Consider the following 16,315-nt stretch of genomic DNA (forward strand, 5'->3'; position numbering starts at 1 on the left):
TGCCCTTCACGCGAACAAGCTCTCCAAGCCCCACAACTGGCTGATCACCAAAGACCCTACCCCCTCCTGCTGGGTTGCTGAACCAGGAGCCCACCCCACTGGCTGGTTAATAAACACATCCACCTAGCTCCCTCTCCCCAGAAATGGTCAGGAGCCCACACCCCGGGGCCAGGAGGGCAGTTTGTATGTGCAAAGGGGCTGGGGGGCAGGGCTGGGGACTGGCCCACCCTCATGAAAATGTCCCAAGGGGGGCCCAAGCTTGGTGCCCACCTCTGTCCTCCCTGCCCTCATAGTCCCGCCTGCAGCCTGCGAGGCCGGCCAAGCACCACCATGCCCTTGGTCATGAGCCAGGGGATGCTCGGCCACTCCCGTGAAGAGCCCTGACCAGGTGGTCTAGCACCAGGACAGAAGAGGGTGTGGTGACAGCCCAGCCAGGCTGCTCCCCCAGCCACCCATTCCAGCCACTGCCTGGCCCTCAGCAGGGAGAAGCAGCACCTGTCTTCTGCGCACCTGGGGTACCGGCCAGTGTGCTGGCCACCATGACGCCTAGCCAAGGCAGCTCCTGGTCGTGGATGCTCGGGAATGGAGAGGAGCGGGGCTGTAGGCTCTCCCCTCACATCCACCTCCACACCCACTGAGGGGTCCCAGGCGCACAGCCTTGAGTCACCGCAGTACAGTCCTGGCCATGGTGAGTGAGTGACCCTCAGATGACCACGCGGGTCAGGGTGAATGTGCAGCAATGCCTGCACACCTGCCGGGCCCCGCGATCTGCCGTCCTCCCCTCCCTCATGTGACGCGTGTAGCCTGGTGTGGTGGTCTGTGGGCGGGCTGGAAAAGAATTCCCAGATATGAGACAGAATGAGAGGAGAATAGAGTTTATTAGAGTGGGAGACGCAGCTAAAACGGGGGGCCAGCTCAGCAGAGAGCCGACTTCGAAAGTGAAGACTTGGTCAGCTAAAATATAATTCTGGCATTGCATTTAATGGCATGGACAATCGTCCTCACAAACCGCATAATCCTTTTTCCACTTGTAACTTCTCTTCAGACAATTTTAATTTAGCTTCATGTACCTTATAGTAGGCAGAGAGGAGGATCCAGCCCGCCACCCAGCATGGCACATTCTAATCCTTTCTAAACTGGCGCTAGCCACAAACATTCAATAACTTCTAAAGGTTCAGTCCACTTTAATGTAAGGTTCCAATTCTCACACAATCCAGTGAATATGCCCCATTCGTTAGCTAATAAGCAATACGGTGGATCGTCCCATCCAGGAATAAAAGCTTCATCCACTTTAAACTCTTTCTTCTTAAAGACTGGCATTTTGTTTCATGAATCCTGCTCACGGTGCCAGTTCAATGTTTCGCCTAAACTTTTAACTTTGGTTTCAGGTTCAAAGGATTCATTAACAAAAGAAATCACTCGTTATACACAAACAATATTTAGTAGAGAATTACCAATATTTAATAGAGCATTATCTAACTCACTTTCAATACACAGACATTAAAAGAACAGAGCAATCGAAACAGTAGAGGAAGGTAACCCACACACATCACCTAACTGGGCCAACCAACATCCAGCCTCAAACAGTGCTGGGAAGTCCCATGTAACAGCAATCTGGAGTCCCGCTGGGGAAAAGGTCCTGGGCAGCGTGTCTACTCCACGGGTGAGACTTCAAAATTGCAGTTTGAGGGATTCCCGCTTATAATTCCAGGCCACAGACTGATATCATCGTCAGTCTGTGAGCAAAGTGCAGCTCTGGTTGTATGTTAATCTTTTTTACAATGCTGTTTGTTTCATCTTCTGAGTCTTAGGATGTGGCTAAACCCCAAGTGTGGTTGGCCAGACCTCCTCCACAGGCTCAAGAATTCCAAGACCTGCTCCCCTATCTGTTATCTGTAGTGCTTCTCAGTTTTCGCTTGTGAGCAGGCACATAGTCAGGGCAGTGTCCAGACAGGTCAGGAACAAGGTTGGAGGCCTGTCTGCTCTCCTTTCTTGTCTCTGAAGCCCGGACAAGACCACTTCCATTTAATTCCCCTAATACCTAGGGGGCTCAGCACCCCATCATCACGTGCCTGGCAGGGGTTATACCACATCTACAAGACACTGTCGCCTGGGTAGCCACATGCCTATCACATCAATGTTCCCATCTGTAAGGTGGGTCTTTACTGACTCAGGAGTGCTCCGTGAGACATGGCTTACAATGAGCTGCACCTGGCCCCAGCACACACTTCCCTGAGGCCCCCAGGCTACTGGGCAGTGTTAACACAACTGAGAACCTGAGCGTGAGCTCACAACCCCCAACACAGTGCGTGTGGACACATGTCCACACACCAAGGGCGGCAGACACAACAGATGTCCCCAGAACTTCATGCTGTGGGTTCTTATCCACAGACTTGTAAGCAAGCGTGCTTTAACATCCAAGGAACTAAAAAATGGGATGAAAAACTTGAGAAAGGAATAAGATACTATTTTTTTAAAACAGATATACCTGAGAGAATCAAAGACGACTGCTAAAGCCAAAATATATAAAAATCATTGCAATAAAAGTCCTCAGCCTGGGTGGGATGGCAAGTTGGGGAGACCAGTGCACACGAACCAGACACTGACCCGAAAAAAATTACACAGAAACTAAGACATTTATTCAAAAAATGACAAGCAGCCAGCAGTCTTGGGAGACAGAGAAGGGTCAGCACACGCCACGCGGCTCTCCAGAGAGAAGTGGGGAGAGGCGACACTCAGGGGCAGAGACCAGACTCCAGAAAAGAAAGCACCCAATTACGAAGAAATCCACGTGGTGAAAACAGAGAACACTCAGGTCAGCAAGCATCCACAGCACCGGGGAGATGCGCTGGGCCTGGGGCCTTCGCTGCAGGGCCTGCACCTGGACAAACGGCGCCTCCAGCTACAGGTAACAAGGAACGAGAGGGACTACAAGTAACTGCCTGCGTGTGCAGTTGGGACAGAGTGTGGACAAGAGATTCAAAAAGACCAAAACCCAACTGCCACTTCCAAGGTGTCAGGGCAAAGGCAGGGTCCTGCTCACACCCCCTGCACACACCACCACGAAGAGGGTGGGCAGACCACCCAGGACACCCCTCTGGCCTGACCTCTGGACCTGCCACCACCCTCATCCAGGAACCAGCTCACGCACCTCCTCGGAGGGCGAGCAGGGCATGTGTTACTTGTTCTCCCCGCCTCCACTGCAGCACGAGCCCCAGTAAAGCCCTGCCTGAATTTCTCACCTGACCTCTCATCAATTCCTACTGACAGAGATGGCCTAGCACCTGGTTGGTCACAAAAGGAGCAGGTTGCCCACAAAGGACAACCAAGAGGGGACTTCTCAGCAGTGACAAAACCTGGCGGATTCCAAGGAAGAAAGACAAAGCTCCGACACAGAAAAGACACACGCCCTTCTCAGAACACGGCAGAGCAAGCAGACCAACGGCATTCAAGGGTAATGTATTCAAAATCTGAAATTTTTCAATTACTTTTCTCTAGCTTTAGATGAATCTTGCTGAAATGAGACTTTGTTAACTAATAGTTGGGGTACATTTTGTCTCAAAGAATTTCCAATTTCATGAGGAGATGTCACAGTGGCCTAAAAAAAAATTGCACGCAGTGTATAAATACATGTGAATCTTTTGCATTCGTCAAAGAAGAATTTCAGCTAGAGACCCCGTAAAATGGTATTTACCACAAGATGATACCCCGTTACAACAGGCAAGAAACTGACTTTACTGTCCCTTTGAAACAAGGGACTGACCTTTCCCTTTTGACTTTGTTCCTCTGTATGACATGTTGAAAATATCTGTGCTGTTTTCTGAAGCTTGTCTATGAAAAGCATCATGGAAAAGTAGTTAAAAGCATTCAATATATGCATAGCAAAATCAGGGGCAGAAATTAAACAGAAACAGTTATCCACAGAGACCGACAAGGTCAAAAGATGGTTCTCTAAAAAGATAAGTCTTTGGCTTGTGGAACTGGCTGGCAGAATAAAATGGAAGGCCCAATAAAGGCCCCTAGGAAACTGGGACTGAAAATTATGCCAGAACTACAGGAGTAAGAGAGATGTTTAAAATAATCATTGGCTATTTCAACAATTTTGTCCCAATAAATTTTCTGAAGATATTAAAACTTTCAGCCCTGGGATTTCTTTGGAAGGAATGATGCTAAAGCTGAAACTCCAGTACTTTGGCCACCTCATGCGAAGAGCTGACTCATTGGAAAAGACTCTGATGCTGGGAGGGATTGGGGGCAAGAGGAGAAGGGGACGACAGAGGATGAGATGGCTGGATGGCATCACTGACTCGACGGACGTGAGTCTGAGTGAACTCCGGGAGTTGGTGATGGACAGGGAGGCCTGGCGTGCTGTGATTCATGGGGTCGCAAAGAGTCGGACACGACTGAGCGACTGATCTGATCTGATGGTGAATTTATTAGAAACATAAATAACCTTTAGGCCCTAAAGAAACTGAATCAGGATTTAGAATCTACCTGCCAAGACCATACCAGAGATGGTCTAGGAATAAATGTCTCCAAAGTGACACAAAGTCTCCCAGAGAATACAAAGATGAGATAGCTCCCTCACTGTATGAGGTGAGACCCACCTGAGTGCCTAAAAGTGAAGGTGAAGACTGTCAACAAAGGAACCATGTCCGGTGCAATTCACACCACTCAGAGCACATCATTCCTGCTAGAGGATGGGGCAGAGGTTACTCAGGGATGGTGGGGCCAGGGGCCCCTGGAAGAAGCCTTAGATGGTGTCAGGGGTGGGTATCCCCACTTCCTGGACCTACAGCCAGTTACCAGCAGTGCCCACTCTACGAAAAGCCATCAAGTTTTGACCTTATTTTGTGTCCTTTTCTACGTGAGCATCACCCTGTAAAAAATACATAAAATAGAAAATAAAGTTCCTAAGACATTTCACAATGACCAGGCTGTCCACACTTGGAACATCCGACGATGGTGGCCGTGGGTTAACATATGGAACAGCCAGTCCCACACCTGCTGGCAGCATAGTTTGGGAACAACCCCTTTGTGGTGAAATTTGCACCCTCTGGAGTTGGTGAAGGCATGCACAGTGACACACGAGCAGGGCACTTCTCAACAAAGATGCTTAAGAGACACTGACTCAAGGAAGAAGTTAAGAGTGAAAAATTGCAGCATTTGCGGTAGGAACTACAGAGTCAGAATAACCTAAGTGTCTGTGACTGGAGACTTAATCGATGGATCCCAGTATATTTGAACGGTGGAATATCATATAGCCCTGAACAGATGCCAAGAGCTGGTGTATCTGCAAGGATGAGTTACTCCAATGTAACGTGGAGGAAGAAAGCAAGTTACAAAAAGATACACAGTGTATGACAACATCTGAACTTTAAAACATACTAAAAGTTATGACCAACCTAGATAGCATATTGAAAAGCAGAGACATTACTTTGCCAACAAAGGTTCGTCTAGTCAAGGCTATGGTTTTTCCTGTGGTCATGTATGGATGTGAGAGTTGGACTATGAAGAAGGCTGAGCGCCGAAGAATTGATGCTTTTGAACTGTGGTGTTGGAAAAGACTCTTGAGAGTCCCTTGGACTGCAAGGAGAGCCAACCAGTCCATTCTGAAGGAGATCAGCCCTGGGATTTCTTTGGAAGGAATGATGCTAAAGCTGAAACTCCAGTACTTTGGCCACCTCATGTGAAGAGTTGACTCATTGGAAAAGACTCTGATGCTGGGAGGGACTGGGGGCAGGAGGAGAAGGGGACGACAGAGAATGAGATGGCTGGATGGCATCACCGACTCGATGGACGTGAGTTTAAGTGAACTCCGGGAGATGGTGATGGACAGGGAAGCCTGGCATGCTGTGATTCATGGGGTCGCAAAGAGTTGGACACGACTGAGCGACTGAACTGAACTGGAGGATCTAATGTATTGTCTCAGAACCTGGATGAAGAAATGCACTGGGGAGAGAAACCCCAAGTTCAAATGGGGGTTCCTGGGGGGAGAGCCAGGGAAGGTGCTTCAAAGGCAGTAAAACCCATTTCCCGGTTGTAGCTCTGCTGGCATCTTCATCTTGCCCACAGCCCACCCAACAACAAAGCTACAGCCCCTGCCGTACCCCCAACACCATCCTCACCCTCTCAGTGAGCTTCACAGGAATTACCATAGGCTAGCTTAACCAACGGCAGAGCCAGTCCAGCACGTGTGTGTGGCTACCTGTGTGTGTGTGTGTGTGCACGTGTGTGTGCCTGCAGTTGGTGAAGGCACGCACACACGAGCAGGGCACTTCTAGACAGACATGCTCAAGAGACACTGACACAAGGAAGAAATTAAAAGAGTGAAAATCTGCAGCATTTGGTAGGAGCACCCACATGTGGTCCAGATGGAGACAGGCCAGAGGAACTGCCTGCAGTAACAGCCTGGAGCCAGGAGAGGGCGGCAGACGAAGGCGCCGAGACGGGGCTTCGCGGGGAAGCTGGGGCTCACATCTCCATCCCCGCGTGCACCCCTGAGACAGGAAACCCGGGGGCCATAGTTCTGAGTCTCCGTCTTTGTCACACAGGTTCTGAATCCCTTGTCATAATCCCTCTTATGTTCTCACAGCTCTTTACCTTGGCTTTTCATTATATGAGGTTCTTACCATGTGGCCTGTTTGCTAACATTTTCTAAGACTCTGATGTGGCAAGCATTATGCCCAAAGTTCACATATGTTATTTTTAATCTCTTCTACAACTCTGCAAGGGAGCTCCCTTCTTGAGATGAGGGAAAGGCAGTTCAGAACCGATAAAGAACTTGCCCCAGCGGAGACTGAAGCCCACACTTGCCTACCTCCACAGGCCACACGAGCTCAGCGGTGCTGTGAGCTCCACCAGCGGCCTGGAGAGTAGAGCCCAGACTAACCTGAAAGCAGAGAACCGGTTCTGCTTCCGCAGGCAAGGCGGGCTGTGGAGGCCGCGATGGCCGTCAGACCCGCGGTGCGCGGAGTGCAGCAAGCCCGCACCGTGGGGGGAGGGGGTGTGCGCCCCGTGCTGCCTGCAGCTGCGTGCGTGAGTGTGCGTGTGCACGTGTGTGCGTGCCCCATACGTGTTTGCGCTGCGTGTGGGCACGTCGTCGGTGTATGTCGAGTGGGAGCACTTACGTGTGTGTGTGTGTGTGTGCCGCATAGTGTATCCTGTGGGCGTGCACACGCATGTGAGCCTATACGTCCAAGCTGACTGGTTCCATTTCTGGCTCAGTTTTACCCAAAGTCCTTGAAATGTAAACAGTAGGAGTACGTTCCAGATCACCTGGACACATCAGCTCTATCATCTGCCTCCAGGACATAAATTAAAAGGTTGGAAATCGGGTTGTCAGCAGTGAGAAAGTCCCAGGAGGGACTGTGTCCTCTTGCCTGTGGGCGGGGACGGCCACCACCCTTAACAGTGAGGGAAGGAAGCTCAGCACAGACCACAGCCAATCACCATGGTGCTTGTGTGTCTCAAACCACACCCATCTCACCATCTTAGAAAAGCTCCCAGGAAAATCCATTACAAAATAAACCCCCAGAAACAAAAGGCATGGAATTTGAGGCTGCTTCAGAGCATGTGGCAGGGAGTGAATTTTCCTACATCTCCAGCTAGGTGAAGCTGGTCCCGCCTTGCACACCAGTTCCCTGCCTGGCACTATCCTGCAGGGCTGGCCTCTACCCCTTGCTGTAATTCTCTCTGCTGAGCACCTTTCTCAGGGTAGAGCTTGGCTTGGCCTAAACAGAAAGGTCACAGATGCCAACAGGAGGAGGAGGAGCAAGGACAGTCTGCAGCCACGTCCTCCCGCCCACTGCCCACTCGGCCCCTGCACACCAGCCCTCCACTGGAGTAGGTGTAACCTGAAATAGTCCCACGAGCAGACAGCAGGGAGGGGTCTAGACCGATAAACCACATGGCACAGCCGTGTGGAGGAAAACTAGTATGGTACAAAGAGTGAAAAAAATAAGTTCCAGAAGATTACATCTGGGACAGCGCCCTTCCAACATCGTGGGAAACCAGCAAATCAGAAATTCTACCTTTCAAGAATACAGAGATGTGGATCCATTCTATGATGTTAAAGGTAATGGAATAGTAAACGTATGTTTCTAGCTGAAACGTACCCAAGAAGTTAGGGGTAAATTACTGATGTTCTACTTTCCATGTTAGGTAGGGCATTCATGAGGTTTATTATAAGAGCCAACACGGGATCATTAATTGATCAATTTAAAATGGATGATATATGAAGTGAGACATAAGCCGCAAACTAGAGCAATCCTAATTCTGTGAACCTGACTCCAAATGAGTCAAACTGCCCCAATGGACTTGACTCTGTGACGCAGGAAGCGGGATGTCTTCCAACAAGATGAGAAGCTGGCCTCTCTCCCTGAGGCAGGGCGTGATAGATGCGGGAAACAAGGCAAGACACTGCCTGAGCCTCCTGCCCCCAGGCCTCATTGGCCACTCCCTCCACCCAAAACCGCCCACCTTCCCATGAGCCGCTGGGGACAGGGATCAATGAAGAGGTGATCAGCCTTAAATTCTTGGTAACAGCCTGGTGGTGGCTGTAGTTGCTCAGTTGTGTCCAACTCTTTGCGACCCCATGGACTGAAGCCCACCAGACTCCTCTGTCCATGGGATTTCGCAGGCAAGAATACTGGAGTGGGTTGCCATTTCCTTCTCCAGGGGATCTTCCCAACCCAGGGATCAAACCTGGGTCTCCTGCCTTGCCTTCTTTACCACTAGAGCCACCAGGGAAGCCCTGGTAATAGCCTCGCTAGCCAGAAAACAGAAATGAAAGACAGTAGGAAGAGACTGTTGCGTGGGGAAAGCACAATTTATTTGGCTCACATAGGGTGTGGTTTCCTGCTGGAGACAGAGAAGGACCCTGGGAACCAGGGCTTCCTGGGGGGAATGCAGCAGTTCACAGAAGGGTCCAGATCATCCTTCCATGTTCTTGCCTGGGTTCAGAAGTCGGTTTAGTGTGCTTTTTTCATCTGCCACGTGCAGAAGCTGGAGGCCCACTGAGGACTTGTACTGGGAGGGGTGCAGGAGTGACCCCATCTGCACTGGGAGTAGCTGGGAAGAGGCTCATGATCACAAGCAGCAAGGGGTGCTACAGGAGACGGGTCTGCAGACCAGGGTGGGGCGGGAGGGCTGGTAGCACCCGGAGGACTGGCAGGAGGCGGCCACCAACACGGCCGGTCTGCGGCTCACGGGCAGGCACACAGCCGGCTTAAAACTCACGGGCACATACACAGCAGGACTGCAGCTCACGGGCAGGCGCACAGCGGACCGGCAGGAGGGAGTCACACACACGGCCGGCCTGCAGCTCACGGGCAGACAGGATGGCTGGCAGGGGCTGGGCACACAGGCAGCCTGGCAGCCTGAGGAGAAGCTGGTGTGGCACATGGTGGCGTGGGGCTGGCTGGTGTCGGGAGGAAGGTGGGTGATGTCTGCAGGTTGCCTCCCTGGGTGGCCTTTATACCCAAGCCGTGGGCGTCTGGACAACACAAACGCGACTGTTGTCTTCCTTGTTTTGCCTCTTCTGGGCTGTCTCCCAGGACATTGTTTTCTGTTGCAGATTTTTTAGTTGCTTGTTTGGCTTTTACTTATCTTCATGACTAATGGCCCCTCTTCAAGCTCTTGTATTGGCATCCTGCCTGAGTGCCTTACTGGCTCTGTCTGGATTCTGCTTCATTCCTTAAAATTTTACCTGACCCACTTTTGTACAAATCTCCAGATGTCCCTCCCTGTGTGATACTGGTCCTCAAACAGCCACGGAAACCACCCTCCTCCCATGTCAGCTCTACCGTGGAGCAAGGAGAGCAGAGTGCATCTGTCTGACACCCGAGTGTCCAGGGTATCAAGCTGCAGGTGGGGCACCAGAGGACACAGGAAGGATGGGGACTCCTCACCCATAGAGTCCAGAGGACAAAGGGCTGAGTCCCAGAGAACTTCTGGTGGGTGGTGACCTTAGCCCTTCATCTTGAGATAGCCTCATAGTTAGAGAAGCAAGAGACAAAGCCAGAAGGGGCCAGGGGTCGGCACTGGAAGCACCGGGCATCTGAGCAGGGGAGCATCAGAAAGGACCCCCAGGAAATCAGAAGAAGGAGGGGCTGTCCACGCTCAGTACAAGACCACTGGACGCTATGGAGAAGCTGCTGCAGGATTAGGAGTAGACCTCTGCTGGCCTCCCACTGAGACCCCACAACCTGTACCTATGGAGCAGGGGTCCCTCCCTCACCCTGAGTGGGACCTGCTCCAGATCCATCCTGACAGCCTGGCCCGCCCACGACAAGATTTCCAGGGAAGACAGTTTGGAAATGAAGTCTCACCAAAATGGAGAGCTCGGGAAGCACTTTGGACTTTCCACAAATTTACACTTTGTTACACCCTAACAAAGTGTAAAACCAAACCCACATAAACAAGCTCAAGGCGACCAGTTAGTAAGTGACTGTTCACTAGACAAAAAAGTGAATCATCAGTAAAAGATAAGAGAATGCAGGCTCTCTGAATGTTCATAATTTCTAATATTATAATCAAAAATCACTAGACATAAAAGATATAGGAAAGGGCTTCCCTGGTGGCTCAGTGGTAAAGAATCCACCTGCCAATGCAGGAGACATGGGTTCAATCCCTGATCCAGGAAGATCCCACATGCCATGGAGCAACTAAACCCACGTGTCACAACTAGTAAGCCTGTGCTCTAGAGCCCAGGAGCCACAACTTATGAAACCCTCACAGCAATGAAGACCCAGCACAGCCAAAAGTAAATAATAAATATAAATTTTAAGAAAGAGATAGGAAAATACAATTCATGGTTAAAGGAAAAAACCACAGTGATGCAGCCTGAGATGGTCCAGATATTGGTCTGGCAGGTGATGACCTAGAGCAGCTGTATGTTTAAAGAATCAAAGAAAGATGTGTTCAAAGAATCAAAGGAAAATATTATATCCATGGGTTAACAGATAGAGAATCTCAGTTGAGGAATGGCAATTTTTAATAGATAGGACATCTCAGCTGAGGGAGGGGGTATTCTAGAATTGAAAAGCACAATAGCTAAAATAAAATGTCTGTTGGGTGGGCCTTACAGCAGACTGAAGGTGGGAGAAGAAAGAGTGGATGTGAAGATATATGAATAAAAGTTATCCAATCTGAAGGAGAAAGGAGAATTAAGAAAACTGAGAAGAACTGTGAGACCATATCAAACAGTATAAAATATATGTACATTCAACCTCAGAAGCTGATTTGAAACAATTTACAGATCCAGGAATCTTAGAAAACCCAAAAGCAGGATAAATATAAAGAAAACCACATCTGGGCACTTAATCATTAGAGATGAAAACCCCAAATAAAAAGAAGTATCTTCAAAGCAATGAGAGAAAAAACACTCTACATACAAGAGAAAGAACATGGCTGACTCTTCATCAAACAGAGCGAAAGACAGAAGGCAGTAGGGTGACATCAGTAAAATGATAAAATACCAAAACTGCCCGTCGAGAATTCTAGATCTAGCGAAGAAGAAAAGAAAAGGAAAGCTTCAAAGCTGAGGGTGAAGTGAAACAATTTCAGAAAAACAAAAGCAAGAGGCTTCCTCACCAGCAGACTTGCATTAGAAGAAATACGAGGTGGAATATTCCTTGAGGTGGAATAGAAATGGGCTCAGGTAGGCACTGGCTGTACAGGTAGGAATAAGGAACAGAGGAGAGGTAGAGAGCAGGCAAGTACAGAAGGTTAGCTTTTCACTCTTCTAGAGACTGGCCTGTAAGACAACTGACAATTTCAAATGGATTGACACTATTCAGTAACGAGGTCACACATGGACATGTAGTCACCTGGATTTTCTTTAGCTATGGTTTTGACTTGTGGTCAGAGCCCAAGGAGGAGTGTGTGAAGGGATGAAATCACGGGCCGCAAGGGGCTTGTCTAGGGGCCACGAGGTCATTTGCTGTGTGGTCTCAGGTCAGCTCAGTCCACTAGTTTTGCAAGTTCTGACCATGCTTTAGCCCCTGAGACCACGGTGGTCTTCAGCCTCAGGATGACTTCATTACTGGGGTGTTTGACTCTTCACAGGACTTCCCAGGGCCGTCCCCTCTGTCCACACCAGCAGTCACACAGGGGCTGCACAGGGGCAGAGGGTTTCGGGGACACAGCCTCTGAGGAGGGAGCAGCACTGTCCTGAGAGATGGCCACCCCAATAAACGGCACCCACCATAGAATACGTGCTAAGGCTGATGTGTAGACAGAGCACACGGTGGGGAGTGGGGTGGGAGGAACTCGTAATCCACACTCCGGCAGCTGCCCTGTGCCCTGGAGGAGGACCCCAGGCTCCCACACTGGCTCCAACCTGCCTCACAGGGCCTGGCTGACCAGACCCTTGGGTGGGGAGAGGAATCGGAGGTGGTTCAGCCCTCTCTCCACCCCAGTCCTCCTGGGACCTACCTGGGGCTGCCTGACCTGGTTGGGCAATCCTGAGTTGGATGCTCATGGTGGAGTCACACCCTTAAGCCTTGCTCTTCAGGGCCAAACAAGATGAATATTTTCATCTGCCTGCCCCTCACTCTTGTCTGTGCCAACTGATTCTGGCCTGTGGGTTATGTCACCAGTGAACCCCTAAATCCCAGCTCCGTGAGACGCCAAGTAAGGACCACAGATTCCACAGCGAGACTGAGCAGCTTCAGAGCTTCTCCATTTGCAGGGGTGGAACCTGCACGCATTACAGGACCTTCCAGGTCTTGCTGACTGGATATCTGTGTTGGCCCCTTGAATGGTGGCAGGGTTGATAACTGATCAGTTATGAGACACTCCATGTAAAATGCTTAGCTCAGACTTAGCACAAAGCTGGAGCCCTGTTGCTATAATTATGGCAGAAATGTGGCCACAGCCCCCCAGTGAGGCGCCTGACCCTGAGGGAGAACCTTCTGGATGACAAATCAAATGGGGTCATTGGTGCAGTGAGTGTGACTGTGCTTGTGTGGACAGATGACAGGGTGGTTAAACTGGAGAGGACCTTGAAAATCATGAGGGAACCCAGTCCTGGCCTGATGGCCCTTCCCCATCCAACCCAGGCTCTGATTCCAGAAATCCCAGGGCCACTGGGTCACTGTCAGCCTCCAGCTGAGGGAGCTTCCTGAACTGAGTCACAGCAGCTGGAGGCTCCAGGAAGAAACCCTCGGGGGAAGGAGGAGGAGGAAAAACAGCAGGTGGCCACTAAGAAGACACCCGGTGCCTCATTGCCAGGACGCCACGGCCTGGGTATAAGGGGCAGCCTAGGGAGGGAGCTTCCAGACCAGACCTGTCCTCCGTCCCGACCCCACCCAGCCCCAAACCACCATGTGTGACACCAGCTGCCCTGTGAGCTGCCAGCCAGCCTATTGTGTGCCCAGCTCCTGCCAGGAGATTTGCTGTGTGCCCAGCTCTTGCCAGCCGGCCTGCCCTGCCCAGGGCTGCGGGAGCTCCTGCAGTGCCCGCCATGTGTCTCTGCTGTGCCAACCTGCCGGCAGGTGCCCATCCCCATGCTGCCCGGTGGCCTTCTATTGCGAGCCCAGCCCCTGCCAGGCGTCCTGCTGTGTGCCCGTGAGCTGCCAGCCGGCAGTGTGTGTCCGTGTGAGCTGCCAGCCCACCGTGTGTGTGGCCCCCGCCTGCCAGCCCTCCTGCCCTGCCCTCATCTGCAGGCCCCTCCCCTGTGGAACCCCTTCCTGCTACTGACAAATCATCCAGAAAATCGATTCTCTGCTATTGATTTTGAAAGGCCTCTCCTTGTCTAATTAACAGGATTCTGTCCACACATCTCAGTGCTGAATCGATGACAGACCCACATCGCATAGAGGTGGGACATCCACCTTACTTTTCTTATTCATGAAAGCTTAGCGATCTATAAAAAATAAATCTCTGAGCCTCAACGCTGGCTTTTTGTGATTTTCCCCTAAGCCCTGTCTCCTTGCCATTTGCTGTCCTGGACAAGCCGAGGCCAGCATGGAACTCCTGTCCTGGGGTGGGGGTTCTTCTGAGAAAGCCACCCCGCTGGGACATCGAGGTGGGGGCACTCTGTGGGGAGGGGTGGCCCAGGCTGCTGAATCCAAAGGGCCGTTCTCGCAGCATCTCCATTGAGAAGCTTGATCCTGGGCTCTTTAAGGAAAGAGTAATGGGGCGGGGGTAGGCAGAGCCCAACTTGCAGCTGCCTGCAATTTCCCAGAGGGCTTTCCAGGAATAAGGTTCACTGCGAGGTTCACTGAAGGCTGGACTGGGAGCCAGGGTGGCAGAGGAGTGGATGTAAGCTCAAGAAAAGAGTTTCCTACAAGTCAGAGCCACCCTGAACAGAAGCCACCTGGCTACTGTCCTGGCTTCAAGCACTGAAAGGCTGGAAGGCAGCAGGCAGAAGCGGGCACCAGCCATGTGCCCGTCAGCAGGGGAAGTGTTATCGCCCAGTTGTGGCTGACACTTTGCGACCCTACGGACCATAGCCCGCCAGCCTCCTCTGTCCGTGGGATTCTCCAGGCAAGAATACTGGAGTGAGTTACCATGCCCTCCTCCAGGGGATCTTCCTGACCCAGACTGAACCTGAGTCTCCTGCATCACAGGCAGATTCCTTACCATCTTAGCCACCAGGTCAGCAGGGGAGCCAGTCATGAAACCCGACTTGGCAACAGAAGAAAATCAGCACAACAGCGGAATGAACCTCAGAAACACCATGCTGGTGGAGGGAGCCAGGCACAAGGGCGCCTGCTGTGTGACTCCATTTAGGTGAAGCCCCGAGATGAGCTGAACTAATGTGTGACTTGAAAATACACGAAGAGTGGCTGCTTCTGGAGGCTGGGGTAAAGTTGGCTGGGCGGAGTGGGAGGGAGGTTCTGGGTCATGACCACTGAACACTACTTAATGCTCCACCTCCTAGCATGTTCGAGTGGTATGTACTGCTGTTGGTAACCTAGGAATCCTTCAGAAAATAAGACACATGGACGAGGGTTTCCTGGGCAAGTACCTGGGGAAGCAGACAAAGCACAGAGGCCGTGGTGGACTCTCAGTGTGGATACTCTCTGTTTAAGCCTTTCAACTTCCTGTATGTTTGAGATTTTTCACAAAATGAAAACAAAGAATTGAAAATATAGTTAAAATATCATAATTAAAATATTCATGAAAAGAACAGGAACCACATATGGGGTTCCTGCTCTGGATGGGAAATTAAACCGAGAGCTTCCGTGCCACAGCCAAGTGAACTGGGGTGCAGCCCAAGGAAACCAGGTCCCGACCCTCAAGTGACGTAACAGTGGACTCCAGGTCAGCCAGATGTGCAGAGTGCGGGTGACTGTGAGAAAGCCAGTCTTCCAGTTCAAGGTGGGGTCTCAGCCCACCCACCATCCCATCCAAACTTCCCAAGACCCACTGTGGGGCCCAGGGGATCATCTTACAGACAGATGAAGGACTGAACACCTGAGATGGAGGCAGAGGAGAGTGTGCTGACCACAAGGCGGGGCAGCAGAGGTGGGGACCAGCCTGGCCTGGGAGCCCCACGGCACTCTGCTCCCTGCGGGCAGGCCTGGGGGAAGGAGGGTGGAACATGGCCACATGGACCCAGGGAGAGTGCCCAGCTGTCCCACATCCACCCAGGAGGTGTGCTTCTCCAGCAGCAGTATGGATACCTCACGGTAGGAGTCAGGGTAAGGCTACTCGGGAGCTTCGGGCAACCTCAGCACATAGCTCACTTGTTCTTGCATCTGGGTTCCCATCTCCTACTCCAAAATGAAGTCCACCACCTGACAGTCCCCCACCCCAATCCCAGGTGTCACCTTCCCCATGTAGACGAGAATCCTCTAATACAGCACAGTGTGACAGGCACAGTGGGAAAGGCGCCTGGACCACCGAGGACCACCCTCACCCTCACCTCAGCAAACAAGGAAAAGTTGTGGCATGATAAAGAAAGACCAGACCGGGAGGCAGAAAAAATGAGAAGAAGGAGAGACATTTTTAAAAAATCCCTAAATGTAACTCAAAGACATTCAATAAGATGCTACAACAAGAAAACAAGGATAAGAAGCTTTGGAAAGGAAAAAAATTAGAAAACTTACCAAAATGGTCCAGATTTATAAAATAGCTTCTTTAGGTAGAAGTGGGATGGGGAATCCAGAGACCTGTCAGTTTGTCTTCCTTCCCTCCCCTCTTTGTCAGCCCATCCTTCATCCCCCTCTTTGTCTTCTTCTTCCCCTCCTCTCTTTCTCTCTCTCTCTCTGACACATGTCTTCTCCTCTGAAGTGTCTCCCCAGGACTTGGTATTAAAGCCTTGTCACTTTGAGTCCCTCTCTCTCTCTCTCTACAAGCTTTA

The 16,315-nt window shown here is 51.1% G+C and overlaps 2 protein-coding genes across 2 annotated transcripts in view; both read right to left on the reverse strand.

Annotated features, from left to right (window-relative positions):
- TSPEAR (thrombospondin type laminin G domain and EAR repeats) overlaps positions 1 to 16,315 on the reverse strand; it is a 164,217-nt gene that overhangs the window by 128,434 nt on the left and 19,468 nt on the right. The gene's annotated exons all lie outside the window — the stretch shown is intronic.
- LOC109560983 (keratin-associated protein 12-2-like) lies at positions 8,757 to 9,558 on the reverse strand. The gene has a single exon (XM_070781585.1). The coding sequence runs from the start codon at positions 9,403 to 9,405 to the stop codon at positions 9,091 to 9,093; it is 315 nt and encodes a 104-aa protein (XP_070637686.1). The 5' UTR covers positions 9,406 to 9,558; the 3' UTR covers positions 8,757 to 9,090.

Source organism: Bos indicus, chromosome 1 (genome assembly GCF_029378745.1).
Source record: "Bos indicus isolate NIAB-ARS_2022 breed Sahiwal x Tharparkar chromosome 1, NIAB-ARS_B.indTharparkar_mat_pri_1.0, whole genome shotgun sequence".
Lineage (NCBI taxonomy): Eukaryota > Metazoa > Chordata > Mammalia > Artiodactyla > Bovidae > Bos > Bos indicus.